General features: G+C 46.2%; 1 protein-coding gene across 5 annotated transcripts in view; it reads right to left on the bottom strand.

The window, feature by feature from the left end:
* The window catches only part of shroom3 (shroom family member 3), a 46007-nt gene extending 29836 nt beyond the window's left edge, over positions 1 to 16171 (bottom strand). For 2 of the 5 annotated variants that reach the window (XM_042059779.1, XM_042059780.1), the window contains exons 1-2: positions 15288 to 16171; positions 9943 to 10097 (exon numbers count right to left, since the gene is read on the bottom strand). In XM_042059779.1, the coding sequence (XP_041915713.1) occupies positions 9943 to 10097; positions 15288 to 15434 (302 nt within the window). In that variant the 5' untranslated portion in view covers positions 15435 to 16171. Of the gene's footprint in view, positions 1 to 2163; positions 2349 to 2422; positions 2549 to 6860; positions 7691 to 9942; positions 10098 to 15287 lie in introns of those variants that run through there. The other 3 variants (XM_042059784.1, XM_042059781.1, XM_042059782.1) reach the window with 3 other exon arrangements.
* Positions 16172 to 18856: the final 2685 nt, after the last annotated feature.

Genomic DNA, 18856 nt, shown 5'->3' with positions numbered 1-18856 from the left:
GATTAGACTAAACCAGTGATTTGGACATAGGCTTACCCCCAACAAGAGCCACATTAGCAGCCATAAGCAGGATCAGGACACAGCTGCCCTGGCCGAGGGCCAGACCGCCCCGGCTCTCCCCAGGCAGCTCTCTGGAGCCCTGGCCGGCGCAGGAGAGGGAGGTCTGGACAGGGCTCCAGAGAGCGGCGCAGGGGAGGGAGGTCTGGACAGAGCTCCAGAGAGCTGCGCAGGGGAGCGAGGTTTGGACAGGGCTCCAGAGAGCGGCGCAGGGGAGGGAGGTCTGGACAGGGGAAGACGGATGGTGGCGAAGGGGTGGACTGGAGGCAGACATAAGGGCTGAATGAGACGGAAGCACCGAGCCTGCAGCCAAGATGGAGAGTAGCCCCCCCCCCCACCCCCTTCCCTCGCCAGCACTACCTCCGCAGCCTCCCTCACGGCGCTGGGTGTGGCAGCACATGTTGCATTTCTGTTTGCCACATGACTAATCTTTCTAATTTGACTAAATAAATAGCAGCACTGATCCCCTGAGTGACATGAGAGGGTGGAGCCATGGGGTCTGTCTGGGCGATTTCAGATTCTACTTCTACTGGCGTACCATCCACCTGCTAAAGAGGCATGCGCACACAGCAATGTGCAATCTCCCTCCCATTACTGATACACAACCACACACACAAAACACACACACATACACACACAGACAGACAGACACACACACACACACACACACACACACACACACACACATACACACACAGACACACACACAGACAGACAGACACACACACACACACACACATACACACACACACACACACACAGACAGACAGACACACACACACAGACAGACAGACACACACACACACACACACACATACACACACAGACACACACACACACACACACAGACAGACACACACACACACAGACACACATACACACACACACACACACGCAGACAGACAGACACACACACACAGACAGACAGACACACACACACACACACACACACACACACACACACAAACACACACACACACACACACACACACACACACACACACACACACACACACACACACACGTCACTGTGTTGTGTAGAAAGCACAGCCACAGCATTGTGAACCCCTCATAGTCTCTGGAATGCCTGCCCAGCCTGGTGATGTCATGTCATGCTGTAATTAAAAAAGGAGGGTGTTGGGTGTTGGGGGGGTGCAGGGAGGATGTGTGTGAGTGTGTATGTGAGTGATTGTGTGCATCTGTTTGTGTGAGCGTGTGTGTGTGTCTGTGTGTGTGTCTGTATTTGCATATATCTCAGACTGCATACTGTAGGTCAGGTGAGTGAGAGTCATGAATTCCAACGCCAACACACAGCAGCTCAACAGGTGCACCACAGCAGGCATCTGTAACTAGCGAGCCTCTTCTCATAACAACACACACACCCTGCTCACCTTCAGGGGGAAAGTGAAAACAATCAAACCACCGTACACAGAAAAGAACAAGCCTTGTTTTCTAATAGCCAAGGTAAAAAAGTGCTGACTAGCAAATACGCAGTGAAACACAGAGACAGACACAGACACACACACACACACACACACACACACACACAGAGACACACACACACGTGCACATCCTCATTGTTTGCATAGGGAAACTGAGCTTGCATATGGAAAACAATGGAAACCAAAAGTATCTCCTACATCATCAGACGCCGGCATTAAGTCAAGTTCGACTCGAGTTTCTCTCCTGGCAATTCAAACAGGATAAATCACAAGATTCTTTCACGGGGTGACAGAAAGATGAATAGCACTTCCACCTGAGCACAGGTGCGTTCCCTCATTTAAAGGCCCCAACACGTGATGGTTTAGCTCTCCAGAGATAATCACTAAACTGAAACACACAGCCGAAACCTCTCTGTGAACACAATTTTACACATTTCTTATCAAGTCCATGTCATTCTTTTCACCAAGACTTTCAGCACGATGAGCATCGCACATAACGAATGACTCTTTGGGGCCTAATTGTAGAACAAATAGAACACTGAATAGATAGAAAAACAAGAGGGCCATTAGGCGGATCACAGCTGCCTCATTCTGGCTCCTCCAGAAACAAAAGCATGGGTCTGCATGGTTACTCATTGCCCAGGTGAGCGGAGCTTTGGCTTACCTGCTCCATAGGGAGAGCTTAGCCGGATCAGATGACAACTGGACATTTTCTGTCCAGAGCACAAATATCCCTCCGTTCAGTCTCATGGCAGTGGCAACAAAACAACCCTGCCTACCTAGTCTACAGCTTCAAAGGCAAATTGTGGAGGTAGATCCCAATATCACACAGGCAGGCGCCAGGCACACACACACACACACACACACACACACACACACACAGAGCCACTCATGCCACAATACAAAGCTGCACGCTACTTTACCTCAAATGAGCCGGCGACAACAAACGAGCACACAAGTGAAGAGAGTGACCAACATTCTCTCTCTCTCTCTGTCTCTCTCTCCTTCTATCCGTCTCTTTCATGAGAGACTCACACAGCAGGCAGTCGAGAGAAAGAGAGAGAGAGAGAGAGTTCAAATTACTGGCCTGCCCTCAGCCAATGAGAGGCTGGGCCGAGTGGAGAGGAACCCGCAGGGCTGATGTCACAAAGCAGGTTCCACTTGTCAAGCCCTCAGGGCCAACCAGACGGCACTCTCTTTAATGACACTTTCACTCCCATGCTTCCTCATACCACACACCAACCCAGTCTGGTACCACATGGCCTATCACTGAGAAAGAGAGAGCGAGAGAGAGAGAGACAGAGAGAGAGAGAGAGAGGGAAAGAGACAGGGAGAGAGAGAAAGGATGGAGATACAGGTATAAAGATAGGAGTGAATGAAATATAGATAGATGGTGGGGGAGAGAGAGAGAGAGAGAGAGAGAGAGAGAGAGAGAGAGAGAGAGAGAGAGAGGAGATACAAAAATGAAGACCCTTTCTCAGTCCTCTGCAAACATTCCTGCTCTCTATGCCATTGCTTGGCCCGGCAGCATCTCCATTGGAAACAATGGCCCTCGGAGTGCTTGTGTGTCTCCAGGCTGGGTTTGAAAAGAGCAGCGTGCCGTCTCCCTCCCGGACTCTCCCTCTCATAACTCCCCGCAAAGGCCCTTCAACACATTTAAGAGATCCACTCACCCATTGCCAGAGAAAACACTCATATTGTCATGTAGTCTAAAGGCCGGCAAATATAAACATGTGTATTGCTCTCAAAAGACCCTCTCCACTGATTCTACAGAGTGGTCATGCGCAAGGATGAATACAAACAGCCTCAGTTTGAGGGTGTCATGCATAGAGGGGTTATTTGTTGTGAGGGGTTATCTCTCTCTCTGAAACACTTTGTAAGGTGCTAAGTCTAACAATGTGTGAAAACCAAGAGCAAGAAAAAGGAGTTTCTTACTTTTCTCTCACACGCTGGGCCCTTCCATTATCTGCTAATCACCTGGGAAATCCTCACCTGCCCATGTCATTGGGCCTTAATGCAGGACTAAATGGTGCCACTGAATGCTGATTGAATCAAGCAGTAGGAAAAGGAAAGAGTGCACAAATATCTTACAAACCAATCAAATGTAAATATCAAACAGAAGCTGAGTGATCAAAGTAAAGTCTTCGCAGTATGGACTTGTCTGGGCCACGTCGACAGGAATAGCAATTCACATAATTTCATGCGGATTTACTGCAAGTAAGCCAAGTCAACCATGCATCTCCCTCTCCAAATCCCCCCTGTGGTTAAAGACACAGGTGTAAAGACAGGTGATGGAGGAACACACAGGTGTAGAGACAGGTGATGGAGGAACGAGCCCACTGCACGGCTCAGCCCTGGTGTCTCCTCCGACCGCTAGAGCACCATGTGCCCCATCAGCAGGAGCAGTACACAAACAAACAGTCAAGCCTTGTCCCAGGCCCGCTTCTTGCTCTTCTCAATTAGAGCTATGGGGGCCTCTCTCTCTCTACAAGGGTTGGTCCCCCTCTCTCTCCCTCCATCTCATCATTCTCTCTCTCTCTCTCTTTCACCCTCTCTCTCTCTCTCTCTCTCTCTCTTCCTTTCTCTCTGTGTGTTCTCATCACTCTCTCCTCCGGACTAGGATGTTGCGTAATGCTCACGTTTGGGTGTCTATCATCAAGGCCCTGTAAAGGGGGAAAAGCCTGTGGCTATATGAAAGGCTGTCTGCACAAAACAAACAGAGTGACCATTGAGGAATGTTACTTCTGCCCCAACGAGGAGCCAGGGACAGTGGCCTCCGTCACAGAGTGGACTGGAGAGAGAGAGAGAGAGTGCTCGGTCACAGAGTGGACTGGAGAGAGAGAGAGAGTGCTCGGATGACATGAGGGAGTGACATTTTGTGATGATTTATTCATGTGTAATTAAATGTTTGATTATGCTGCTGTGTGACATAATCTTCACATCAATGTGCCATAACAACTCATCATTAAGAGTGAGCTCACTCAATGGCAAATGCATATGCTGTGTTGGCGTCAGCTTGTTATCTTGACTCAGAGTATCACCATGTTTAGGCTCTGTTGGCCACACATGTCCTATGAGACATATCTTGTTAAAGGTACAGTGCCACACATGTCCTGTGAGACATATCTTGTTAAAGGTGCAGTGCCACACATGTCCTGTGAGGCATATCTTGTTAAATATGAGACATATCTTGTTAAAGATGCAGTGCCACACATGTCCTGTGAGACATATCTTGTTAAAGGTGCAGTGCCACACATGTCCTGTGAGGCATATCTTGTTAAATATGAGACATATCTTGTTAAAGATGCAGTGCCACACATGTCCTGTGAGACATATCTTGTTAAAGGTGCAGTGCCACACATGTCCTGTGAGACATATCTTGTTAAAGGTGCAGTGCCACACATGTCCTGTGAGGCATATCTTGTTAAATATGAGACATATCTTGTTAAAGATGCAGTGCCACACATGTCCTGTGAGACATATCTTGTTAAAGGTGCAGTGCCACACATGTCCTGTGAGACATATCTTGTTAAAGGTGCAGTGCCACACATGTCCTGTGAGGCATATCTTGTTAAATATGACACATATCTTGTTAAAGATGCAGTGCCACACATGTCCTGTGAGACATATCTTGTTAAAGGTGCAGTGCCACACATGTCCTGTGAGACATATCTTGTTAAAGGTGCAGTGCCACACATGTCCTGTGAGGCATATCTTGTTAAATATGACACATATCGTATTAAAGATGCAGTGCCACACATGTCCTGTGAGACATATCTTGTTAAAGGTGCAGTGCCACACATGTCCTGTGAGACATATCTTGTTAAAGGTGCAGAGCTTGGTTCGGGCAAAAGGTTGTTGATATTTGAGCTAACAACAGCCAATCAAACTACACCCCTCACATCTGTGCTCGTGAAGCAGTATGTTCATTGGTTGTAATAATGTACAGCTTGCTTGGTTCAAGCCACTTTGTTTAACATTTAGAGAGCTAAGTCTCTCTGCAAGTTTTTTGAGCACTTACTGCATGGACAACTAGCAGAACACATAAGGAAAATTTAGCTGAAAATAAAATGTGTTATGTAATATGTAGTCTAATCTGACGAATGAAATGGTACTTTCACTTAATGTTGTTTCACTTGTTTGCTACCTTTTCTACTTAATGTCAATGACATGGGTCATGCCTGATTGTTTTAGAGGTGACAGGAAAGGTGGATTCCGTGGGACATCTGCTCACCAGTCTGTGCGACTCCAGGCAGGTGCACAGTTGGATATCCCCTAGCGCAGCATCTCATGAAAGCTTAACAGGCCAAGGCGTTTCATTTTTAAACACACTCGGGCACATGAAGTCATTATTTACAATGTGAACGAGCGCATAGCGAGCGTGACATGCAGTCACTTCAAATGTCATTAGTCGCTGTCAGACGCTGAACAGTGGGCTCCCTCCACAAAGTGGCGCATTCAGCAGCCTCCAGCGCCTTGCTTCAGTCTTTGCACATGCAGGTTACTTATTAACATCCGACACTAAGTGAACACAAACGCTGCCTTAGGTTTCCACTGCAGCACGATCTGTCAAGTCATGTTACACTGGGGTTAGTTAACAGCAGGGGGGTTGAGGCAGCAAGGAGGGGGCAGTGACAGAGAAAGAGAGAAAGGGAAAGAAGGGGAAAGGAGAGAGAGAGAGCTATAGAGAGAGAGAGAGAGAGAGAGAGAGAGAGAGAAAGGTAAGGCGAGAGAGAAAGAAAGAGAGAGACAGAGATAGCAGGTGCTAGGCAGAGAAACTTGGCAAGAACACGGCGTCTCACAGGACGTTGTTAAATATTTACTGCATTCCTCATTGTCATATTGCTGCAGGTCCTTCTCTACGCCTTGTCATCTCCTGGTGGGGAGCAGGGTTAGGGGTGAAGGGCTGCCCTCACTGGTCAGTTCAGTCCATTCTTGGCAACAAAAACCAGGGAGGCTAACCATAACCTGGCTAGTCACTTGTCTCGGTCCTTAGTGGTGTGTTACATTAACACCAGTAAGAGAAACATCATGCTTTGGTTCTAGCTAATGCTTCAACGGGTATGACGTCTTCATGAAATCCAGGAGAACAGACAGAAGAATTAGACTAGGAATCCTGGCAGATTATCTTTTAAATTGATTACAAATGTCTTGGTCTCCACTATTTGCCATCGGTGAAATCAGCTCCTTCTTAGTCAGTGACCAGTAAGAGACAGCAAAACTTTAATAACCAGGGGTAAGCAACGCTCCCTATTCTTAAATGTTCAGCCCTTTTCAGAGCATGGGGGCCTTAGCTTCAACTTCCAATTTTAATTTTGGCAGCCCCATTCATGAGCAGAGGCAGCAGGAGAGGTCACATACCTGTCTGATTCACTCATGTTGTCTTCCTTTTCTTCCATAAGGGCTCAGACTCAGACGATCCGCTGCTGTCTCTCTCTTTCACAGTAGCTGAACCCACTTCTCAATAGTTCTCATTCAGAGAGACGGGGGGCATTAAGAAAAGAGCTCAACTTTGCAAACAAAATCTTTAGTCGTAAAGTTCTTTCCTACGGTCCGTCCATGGTGTGGACTGGTCGTTTCCAAGGGGTACTGGCCTCAACTGACAGCAGTGTCCATGTCGGCACAATTGTTTGAGTCAGAGCCAGTTCTCCGCACAGATTCCTAACACTGTTATCATGAACTGGTATAAAACTCTGTCAGCACAGACAGAAACACAGAAGACAGAAGTTTATGGCTGCATGAGCGCAGTCGTGTTCCAGATTACGGCTTTTTCCCAGCAGACCTCATGACATCTCGCTGCCGTCTCCCACTTCCCAAGGAGCCGAGTCCCAAGTCCTCTCGCTTGCGTAACTCCTCCACTCACACTATTCCGTCAGTGATGTCACACCTGCATGCAGAAACGGCTGTTGGCCTTTCGCTGATTGTTTGCCCAGGCTGGTACTATCTCTCCGCTCTTTAATGGCTCGGGGTGATCGAGTCATCCAGGGGGAAAGCCTGTTTGATCAAGGGCTTCACACAGTCAACAACTTCCTCCTCCCGGTGCAGGACCAGTGTCCATTTTACCCAGCCTTGTGGAGGTGAAGGAAATCTGGACTCTGGAAGGGGGAAATGGCTCGCCTCAACTCTGGCTGCGTGTGACTGGACTCTGGACCAGGATGCAAATAAGAGTCCGGTTCCTGCTGGTCGCTGATGGCTTGTGCTTCCTGCTTGTTTTCTGAGCCTCCTCAAGTGACCGGCTCTTACCCCCAACGGTCACCCCAACAGGCTACCTCTACCACAAAACCCGAGCCATGTCTGAGAACATGAGATTTGTCTGGCTTTCCATTGAACCCTCCCGTCTCTCTCTCCTACTTTCTCAGAACAGCCACAACTGAAAGCAGCATATCCCCCCCCCCCCCCATTACACCTGAGAAGTGACCACTCCCCGCCCCCCCCACCCCCCCATTACACCTGAGAAGTGACCACTCCCCGCCACCCCCCGGCTCTCCCTTCCCCCATCCGGCAGCGTTCACCCCAAATCCAGCCCGAGTTATCCCGGAGAATCTGACACCAGGCACTGGGGCCTGAACAAAGCCAGGTGTGAGACAATGGTGGCCATTATGGCTCCTTAATGGGGACTAAGAAAAGGCCCTGGCTGTGTGCACACTGGCTGGCCTCTATGTCCCAGGCCCTTTGTGAGTGGCCCAGCCTGGGCCACACTGTGCGGGAGCATCACAGTCCCCCTCTTTCAGTGAGGGGGCTCGGGAGCGGTGACTGAGTTTGCCACCTGATACCCCTTATGATAACTCTCATACATAAAAACATGCAGCTTCTCTGCCAAGCGGGAAGTCCAGTATTGACTGTCTGGCTACTTTTTTTTGGTGCTCTGCATGGACTGTCCCAGTGGAATCTCACAGCGTTTGTCCTCTAGAGGACAGTGCTGATAAGTGCCGGGTGCACGGCCTTCTATACACGAACCCGGCGGAACTACCGGAAGTACGCGGGCGCCATTACTGAGCTGTTGCTGGGTAGCATTGTGCCAGTGCCTCCTATTGGATTCGTTGCGTCCACTGGGATAACAGCCCGCGATTTACGACTGTCTCACTACTTCTTTTATAATGTCGAGTGGGAAAACATGTTCCGTTTTCAATTGTTCCAATAGCAGCAATAAAATTACCAGTTGGAAGAAAAAAGAATGTGAGATACACAAAATACCCCGACTGCCCCTGTCTGGTAGCCTAACGTTACCATACGGTTGGCACAGATAGCAGTTAGCTGTACCTTACCCTTTCCTTTTGAAATGTGAAAATTAGATAAACAATGGTCACAAATGAAAAACATGAATTTGTTTATTTGATATCCATTCATTTATTTATTGTTGCCAAATGGACAGATATTTGTATAGTTTCCTCGTTAGCTAGCCTAGCTAGCATAGTTATTGCTAACGTTAGCTAGCTACAGTAGTTAAGTAGCTATAATATCAACCTAGTCCCAATTATGTCTTTATTTCCTCATTCTCTACTCTAAGATATTTTCATAAATAATCTGTAAGATCGCTTGTACCTTCATCTGTGACTGGAGGCCACTGTCAAACATCATCAACCCAACAAGCCATAATGCCTGGCTGTAGCTGTCATTGAGGGTGCGTTATCACGGAGGTTTGTTTACATACCAGTAACAGCTCAGTAATGGCGTCGCCACAAGATGGCAGCCTCCACAGAACGCTCGCCGGATTTGTGTATACCTGTCGCCATCAGCGGTATCTAATCTATGTTGTCTTTGCAACGTATCAAAAGAAGGCCAGTCATTTGTGTGTGGCTGAATGTTTGAGTTTGTTTGCCTCGATTTGTGTATGCGTGAGTGTTTTTTTCTGTGTGTGTGTGTGTGTGTGTGTGTGTGTGTGTGTGTGTGTGCGCGTGTGTGTGTGTGTGTACATGTGAGCACACGCTCTCCCCTATTTTTACTCTCCCCAGGGCGTTGAACACGTACACACAGTAGCCCTTGTGCCGATAACAAAGAGGCTGAGGCTTCATCTGGCTGAGCCAACCTCCACTCAGGTACCTCCGACACCAAGCCCCATGGACTTATCAGAGTGAGTGAGTGTGTGTGTGTGTGTGTGTGTGTGTGTGTGTGTGTGTGTGTGTGTGTGCGTGTGTGTGTGTGTTTGAGAGTGCACACTTGAGAGTCTGTACAATTGTTTCAGCCACAAGCTTCGAAGCTCTAGGCCAGGGCGTGCAATTCTGTGATGACAAAGTGAGGCCATGGCAGACTCGGTGAGCAGGTCAACATGTCAGCACAGTGATGAGTGAGGAGTGCAGGAGCCCTTTCATCTCATGAGTCTTAATAGCAAACAGAGCTTTTGGAAAACACACGTCTTAAGGTAAGATAGACAGAGTAGAACAAGAGATCAAAAACACACTAGCCACAAGCGTACATAGATGAACCTGATCTGCTTGCGCCTCACCTGCGGACGGTCAGCCAGAGGGTCTTGTAGGAGCCTTTGACCAGAGAGATGGCCTCCTGTCTGAAGCCGCTTAGCTCCACATCGTTGATGATGACCACCTGGTCGCCCGCCTGCAGGGGATGCTCCAACTGGTCTGCTTTCCCTCCCTCCTCGACCTGGAGAATTGACCACACAAACACACACACACACACAGATCCCAATGAATGTGTGTACAGCACATTTAGTCTTGAATGAGGCTGTGGAGGTTCTCATTCAAAGCCCTTCAGGCCCGTCAGAGGCACCTCCAACTCCCTGACTGCCATGCCTCAGTGAAGTCATTAGGTGTAGATACATTATTCACTGGTGTGCCAAAACTGGGGCTCAGGAGGTGTGTCCAGAAATGTGTCACCCCTCATAATCCATCCCTACGGATCATCCTGCCAGCCTTATCTCAAGGGCCTGCTGACAGTTAGCACATGGTGCGACGGTAAAAGCGTTCCCCTGGAAACACTGTGCTGGCTCCTCATCAAAGCCATACAGATGGGATAGACGTGGGGTATTTAGGAATTCTACCTCTTGATGGAAATACGGAATCATATTAAAATGTTGTCACGATGACAACATTTCCTGACGGTAAAATACATGCACACAAAACCAGAACAGATAGAAAAGAACTGATGACAGCTTCAGCTTCAGTCTCAACCTCTGTAAAAAAAAAGATCATTTTAGCCAAACTCCCTTAAAATGCATCACTGCAGCCCCATAGTATGTAGCACTGTGTTGGCCTCAGCTGCAAACAGGCAATTAGTGGGTGTTAAGAGAATGTAAACAACACTACAGCGATGTTGTTTTTCAAAGAAACACAAAAAAGAAAAAGGAGAGGTCTTCTGAATTTCTAGACACTTGTTGTCACACACACCCAGCTGCACTCCTGTTGCACTTTGACATTTCCTGTGGTTAAGACTACGACTTCACAGGTTTTGCACCTGAATAGATGCTGAACTTTCTCACTTAATATACTGCCATTCAGAAAGTGACATATTTTGAATAATCTGGAAAGCAGGCATGGTGGCGTTTTACATTTCCTCTTTGAGACAGACCGTTGTGGCCCTGAGAAAGGGCGCTGTGAGATTTGCTTAACTCTGGTGGCCAGGGGGCCTGCAAAAGGAATCTTTTAAGTACAGATGTGCTGCCAAGCCCCCGACAATGAAGGTATTAATAAGACCCTGGACAAAGAGACTAATTCTCTTAACCTTTCTTTAACCCTCGGCCCTGAAAGTCGTAGGTCACTGGGACAGCTTCTCCAATGGCTGGGGCCCGGTAAATAGAGTGCTACATTCAAAGCCGGCCCAGTAAAAGGACATCTTACGGGAGAGAAAAGTGTCCGACTGGAAATCAGTATGCAGTCTACATGAAGTGCGTGTTTGGATTCGCTATCTCTTTTTCTAAGCTTTTCTTTTCTCCCTCTTGTTGCCTTTCAGACGAGCCGAGCACTTGCAAATTCCGTTACTTACATTCCTTCTCTCTCTTTCACTCTCACTCTCTCTCTCTCTCTCTCGAAATCCTGCCAGAAACCCCGAGCCGCATTCCGAGTTGCACTTCCCCACTTCAGGAGGGGGGCTGTGGAGGGGAGGGGGGAGGGGTGCTGGGAGCTGAGGGAAAAGAGGACTGTATTTGGGAGGGGTAGGGGGTTCATTCTAGTGTGTGTCTTTGTATGAGTGACTGCATATGTTTGCAATTCTGGTGTACTATTACAGATATAAGCATTCTCAAACATCTGCTTAATGGTGGATCATGTTTGGCTGCTCAGGCCTCCCCCTGAACTGAATGACAGTGCCACTGTCACCACTGCATCCAGCCTAAGCTGCCAGCTTATCCCTCATCTTCCAATCAGAGCCCTGTTCTCCTCCCTTACACAGTGCCAATCAATCTACCTGCTCTGCATGATGGATGACTTTTACATGTAAACTGCCATTTAAAAGTCTGGAACCACTTAAGGGGAAAACAAATGCTTCTTGTCCATTTAAATAACATCAAATCAACCAGAAATACTGTATAGATACTGTGTAATGCTGTTAATGTTGTAAATATCCATCTGAGCAGGAAATGGCTAATTTATACAATATAACACAATGTCTACATAAGCATCCAGAGGTCCATTATCCATGTGAGGAATGGGAACAGAGAGAGAGGAGTGGGTGGGTGGTCCCAGCACACACACTGTGCAAGAGGACAAATCCATTAGAGTGCCTAGTTTGGGAAACAGATGCCACACAGGTCCTACACTTGCAGAAGACCAGTGTCAACATCAACACAAGAGGTGACTTCAGGATGCTGGACTTCTAGACAGAGGTGTACAGGAAAAGCCATATATCCTATTGGTCAATAGATAAAGAACACAGAGAGTCACCAGAGGAAAGACTGAAAAGACTGAAAAGAAGAACATTTGTGAGAAGCAGACCAAATTCTGGAGGAGTGTTTGACACATCTGTCTATCATGGTGGGGGGAGGTGCTTTGGTGGCGGTCAAGTGGGAAGCAGGATGTGGGTACTGAATAAATTGAATTTTGAGGAAAGAAGGTTATCATCTTGTTTGCAATACCATGCCACACCCTGTGGAAAGTGATTGATTGGAGCCAGTTTCCTCCAAAAAAAGGACAATAACCCAAAGGCCAGCTTCAAACCTTGCAAGAACCATGTAGGGACGAAGCAGTCAGCTGGTATTCTTGGAGTAATCTTGGAGTGGAATGGACAGTTCTAAGTGACCCCAAATAGCAGTGTACACACAGAAAATATGGTGGATTGTTTTGCATTTTAATAATGTGTAGCTATTCTTGTGGGTACAGTATGTGGCTTTTTATAGTATTCACAAAACTGAGATCTCAACACTGACCATTGCCCTCTCTCTCTCTCTCTCTCTCTCTCTCTCTGTGCATCTCTCATTCAGGATCTCTCCCTTGCTCATGTTGAGTGTCGAGGTGAATAATGAAACCCACTTCAGCACTCTGTGATATCTGGGAACCTTATCACTACTGGTTTCTCTGGCATCAAACAATGATTTCACCCACCAACACCAATCATCTCAAGCAGGATTTTTACCCCCATTAGAAACCATGTCAACAATCTTGCCTTATAAAGGTATTTGTTTATTATCATAAACAATTCTTAGTTAAATTGTGATTGGATATTTCAGAGCTTAGCTTTCATTTGAAGGTATACATTGCTTGGTTTGCTTGACTCTATCTTACATAGTTTCCCATTTGACAGAAAAATATCTTTGTCATTGTTTCCTGTTTATCCTAGTATCCACATCCACTCCTATACACACGGAAGCTGAAGAATGTCTCTTTCATCGCCTTTGGCGGAACACTGTCACTTCTTTTCTTTGCTTGTTTTCGTTTTCTGTGTTTCATTTCTTTTTCAAAGCAACTCAGTTGTCAGCTGAGAGGAGAGCCTGCCTAGACTAAGACATTTCTCAGAGAATGAAATCCAAATCACCAAATAAGGCCAGCAGAGCCGCCTGCCTTGCCTATCCACTTTTAGACCCTTAATGTTTTATCTGCAAAACACAGCCAGAGAAAAACATATATAACATTCCAAAAACATTTAACGCTGTACAAATTGTTAAATAGTTTAGAGCAATCAGTGCTGCTTCAATAAGTCAAAGGCACAATGGGAAACTGGACTTCAGTGAATTAATGCCCCCCTCCTTCCCATCTCCATGTAATTTCTGTGAGACACAAAAACAAACCTTTTTTTCCATTGTGGGATGAGGAGGAATTGAGTGGAAATTATATGAAAACTTCCCAAACAATCTGTGGGATATGGGGATGAACTCTCCAGCGAGGGCATGGTGAACTCAGATTAATGGTGATGAAGCTGGATGAACCCAGAGCTCTGATACCTGGGGACAGAGTCCAAGACAAGCAAGCTCCTCTCTCTCTCTCTCTCTCTCTCTCTTTCTCTCTACCCCTCTCTCTCTCTCCTCTAATAGTGGGAGTATATGGCAGCAGGTCTCTTATTTATTATGAAGACTATCCTCATCCAATGGCTGCTAAAAAAAATGTTTCCTTTGACAGTAGCAGACCAAAGGAGAGTGCTGAATTACAGTGCACACCACACGGTGCAGCATGGCTTTGGTTGGACCTTGGACCTTACGCTGGACCTTATTAGGCATTAGTAATAACACAGGGGTCATGGGAGAGTGAAAGCAGAGTGACCACATATATCTGACACTTCATCTGTTATTACTGGGCTTCATTGTGCCATATGCAGTAACACAGTCACATTTGTGCAAATCTCCGTGGTTAGGGTAAATAACCATTGTGTGCAATGACTTTGATTTAAAGTTCATCACTGCAGCGAGAATCCAGTCGTGCGCAGAAACACAACCAGCGCAACCCATCACAGACCCCAACATAGACTCCGCTCATCCCACTCAGCATGTGAGTTCAGCAGGGTTCAGGTGGTACAGCAGCACTACACACGGCCATGCAACATGGGCAGAATGCTTCTATTCAAACAGACAAACAGGAAGTAACATAGAAAAATATTTCATGGCAAATTTCAGCTAAATCATACTCATACATTTCTGTTGACCAAAAGTCTCAACTGCTGTCTTTTCCAAAACAGTTATATTTAGTAATACACAAACCATCTCTTACACAAACAAATAATGCACTTCTCAAGTGACTATCAACGTGGACACGAAACTGAGAGGATATGCGAGCTGTGGTCACTGGCCCTTCTGCATGACCGAAGGGCGTGTGAGAGGCCGGTGCCCTGATACATGCCTCCAGGTTGTGCCCTGCGCTGTCATTTGGGGCAGTACAGACATACAGTGTGCCCTGAAAAACGCACCGGTCAGTCACAAGACCGTGGATTAGCAGACATACTTTTGTCCAGGGCAAGGAAAGAGGTTTAGTATGGAAGCGGGTGTGTTGAAAGGCTACATTCATTGTAACGAGCACTTGTAGTAGGAGGTCCTGAGGAGGGCCATTAGGTATGAGAGTAGTGGGCTTGCCCAGAGGAGGCTTTTATACCCATCCTTTCAGGGGGAAGAATATAAACCAGTGGTAATGAGTTTGTAACCTCTCTAGCAGCCAGAACAGGTGCATAATTACATGTGGCTATCCATGAGGGTATAACAGCTCCAAGGCATGAATGCACTTCCTCAATGAACTCATCAATTTTCATGTAAAATGTTTGGTATTGACTATCTGTCTATGAAATACCTGCAAGTCTGACCAATCAGTGTTCTGTTAAACCACCATATAAAACATTAAGTCCAAGCCATCGGGCATTTTGGGGGACAGTAACCCAACATTGGGCCTGTCTGTTAATACAAAATGACAAAACAGTCCTCACCTTCGAGATGATGAGCGCCTCTCCATGTTCAAGGCCACCTTTGAGCGTAAACCCCCAGGGAGCTCCACCCTGGAGCCGTGCCTGCACATACAGTGACTTTCCCCTCTGGAACACGGTGCTGTTAGAACCGGTAAAACTGTTATCCATAGTCGGCAACAGAGGCGAGAAGAGGTGTGGACCGTCGGCAGTCCTCTCCGGCTCACTCAACCAAAGCCCACTTGAGAGGATGAATCGAGGACCAAAGAAATGTGGTTATTTTCTGTCCTTTCCAACTTCTTCTCAGAAACCACACATGGCAAGATAAGAATGTCCACTCCTGTTTGATCATTCATTTCCGTGCATTACTGAATTCTTAGTCAGACAGTAACGAGGGATTGCCAGTGTAAATATTACCAAAGGGTCATGTCCCGATGAAAATACAAATGATTTATAACCAAGTGATAAAACAAAAACAAGCGACATCACAGCTCTATATAACAAATAAAATTACAAACTAATTGCAAAATTATATATCCCTTTTGAAAAAGTTTTACTGTGTATGCTACTATTCCGTGGAAAACTTCACGTTTGATCGTTTGTCAGCCTTTTCCCTCTTCCGACTTCAGTTTAGCATCACAATAGAATTTGCTCCAATCCACTGGCTTCAGAGAAAGGAGAGCGCTCGAGTCTGGCCGCTGAGTTGCTTGCCCCGAGATCTGTTCAGCCAGTCCTGTCACAAAAAAAGTTTTGTCCAGCAAAGTTTTAAAGTTGTGGATGCTGGCTTTCCTCACAGTGCTCACATTATTCCTTAGATAACCAACATACACATTACACTTGTCGAACCACGCACGGGTCGGATTTCGGCTGGTTCTCCTGATGCGCTGAAACTTTTCGAATCCATGGATGCGATACTCTGTCCTCCTGCACAGCTCATTACTCATGGCTCTTGCATAGCGCATGCGCAAGGCACGCAAGCCGCTTCACTGTCTGCCCAGGCCGACAGGAACTGAGTAGAAACCCAACAACATAGGTTTGGTGGTTCAGTCATCGCCGTGACCAGCATTCTATTCTGCCGCGGCTCACACACTGCGCAGGACAAACAAAACGTCCCACGGTCATTCGATAATTGTGTCTTGATTACTTCATCGAAATTCCAGTCCAACCTCTCCAGCAAGGAAAACAAGAAGAGCACCAACATGTCTCCAGGTCCCTTTTATGTGGATACCCAAGAGAGAACAAAGATACCACCTGTACTAATAGTATTACAAATATGAGTACACTTGTAATTCAACACTCAAAGCCTTTCCCTTCTTTTTGAGCTGAATTAGTGTCAAGAGTCATGTCATGCAAAACTTATAAGCATGACCTAATATGGCTATTTGTAACTGCACAGATTTTTAACGTTTTTGAAAGTTGGCTCAAAGTCTTGAAGTGTATGTCAATCCATTTGCTATTAGTAAATTAATTTGGAACATAAAAATACTTTGCATAAAATGTCTGGACTTTTGTAAAGCCCCTAAAATGGCCTTAACACTTAGGGCCTACAAATCTGTAGTTGTCGGCCTATCATATAATCATTGAGATTCAATCGAGAGAAGAGAAAACTGCCTTTGACATGTAACATTGCATGCATGCAAAATTAGTGTATTTTTTGACTGAGTTCCTCATACTAAACGAGAAACTAATGTGACGTACCACCTCAGATATGGGCTTTCCCAAACCTGTTCTACATTTCTCAGAGGCGATACTTTCTCAGATGCCCATGGCCTGTCCCTAGCTTGTTCTTTTGATCTTCTGGTCATGGTGCTGCAGGTTCCATTATGCTGGGGCAGGAGCTGTGCCGGCCATCCCTCAGTAAGGGTCAGACAGGCATGCTGAGAGAGCAGGCCAGAGCACAGAGCTCAGAGAGCCTAATTTAAGTGTCTGTTATAAATAACCTTCTCTGCCCTTTGTAAATGAAGATATGTTTGACAGGGGACATTCTACTAGATGGTGTCAATTCAATTTTTCACCTTCAGTGGTCAGTTATGGAGAGCATGTTATCCATACAGCTAGCTATGTTTCAACCAGTGCTTTGTTTGTGACCGACTCGGCATTTTTCACATGTTAAAGTTTTAGCTCTCATCCCTGTTCAGTTAACAGTGAGAAGCCTTATCATGTGGACCAGCGTGGTAACAGTAGCATGGAGCGCAGTGGGTGATGAGCCTGGCAACTGTGTGCACACCTCACTGCATCTTTACAAATGCACGTCACAACAGGTTTAGCTGAAAACATATTTGCCACTGGACAACCCACACATATCAATTATCAAAGGCTCGACAGCATGACTCATGATGAGGTCATTCTTATCCTATCATTTAGACTTAATACAGCCAGAGAGAGGGACACACACACACACACACACACAGAGAGAGAGAGAGAGAGGAAGAAAGAAAGGAAGAAAAAAGGAAACTAAGAGGTAAACAAAAGGTCTTTTGAGAGCAGTTTTAGATTATAGTTCTTTTTTGTAATTGAGTGATTTTCTTTAATGCCAGTCTGAGCCCTATGTATTTTCTCAGACAAGCAGGAGCCGAGGGCACGACTGTGTCTAAATGAAGACATATGGAACAGGCATGCTCTGCGGGAGGAGGAGTCTCCATATGTTTATTGTATGTATGGTATGAGCTCTCCTCCATGAACTCCTCATATGTTTAAGTCCCCAGTTATTATCATGACCGCATACCATAACCATTTACTGTCTCTCAGCCCTGAATTGGCTTGAGGTGCATACAGCAGTATATACCAAATGCTTAATGACAATATGAATAAACATGTTTTTCACATGATGTCTGGTTTTAGGGGGTACTTGTGTTTCAGGAAGAAAAACAGGTACTTAGGGGAGCTACATCAGGAGGATGGCTGGAGGGACAGTGTGAGGAGGGGGGGGGGTCAGTAAGAGCTAAGGGCATAGCACAGCATAGCACAGCTGCTTGGCAGGATGTTGATAAGAAAAAGGAAGCTCGGTCGAAAAATAAGTTGTTCTGGAAATGCAAGTGGTGGATATCGGACATGCTGATTCATGTCTCTGTACCCAGTTATTCTGACAAGTGTGAGGAAAACAGAAGTGATTGCTGAATGTGTGGGAATGCTGCAATGTTTTCAAAATGAAAATAGGTCTGGGGGTGCATTTTGTCTGTTTATTTAAGACAAGGAACAGTGTTATCAAACTGCTATAATATCAGTCAGGAATCACATCATAAAATCAATGTTGCATTATTCAGAGAACTGGACTTGGAACACATGAATGGTACCACCATTGTCTTTGACTAAATCTAAAACCATGTCCTTAATCTTAATCCTTAATTAATCTGGAGAACATATTCTGGATAGTCCCATGTGGAACTCCTGGTGTGTCTAACCACAAATTGCACAGCAGAAGGACATTCTTTATTCATGATGTTCACCACACTATCACGTCATTAAAGATGAGCAGGGGGCAGCGGTGGCAAACTGACTGTCACGCTGGTCACAGCATTTCACTGCTACCACAGAGCAGTCACGAGGGTCACATGACCCTGAGTCAGGTCTATCTCCCCTCAGCGAGGTGTTAG

This window comes from Alosa sapidissima, chromosome 13 (genome assembly GCF_018492685.1).
Source record: "Alosa sapidissima isolate fAloSap1 chromosome 13, fAloSap1.pri, whole genome shotgun sequence".
In the NCBI taxonomy this organism is placed as follows: domain Eukaryota; kingdom Metazoa; phylum Chordata; class Actinopteri; order Clupeiformes; family Clupeidae; genus Alosa; species Alosa sapidissima.
The sequence above is the reverse complement of the archived record's forward strand: the minus strand, read 5'-3'. Positions and strand labels throughout refer to the sequence as shown.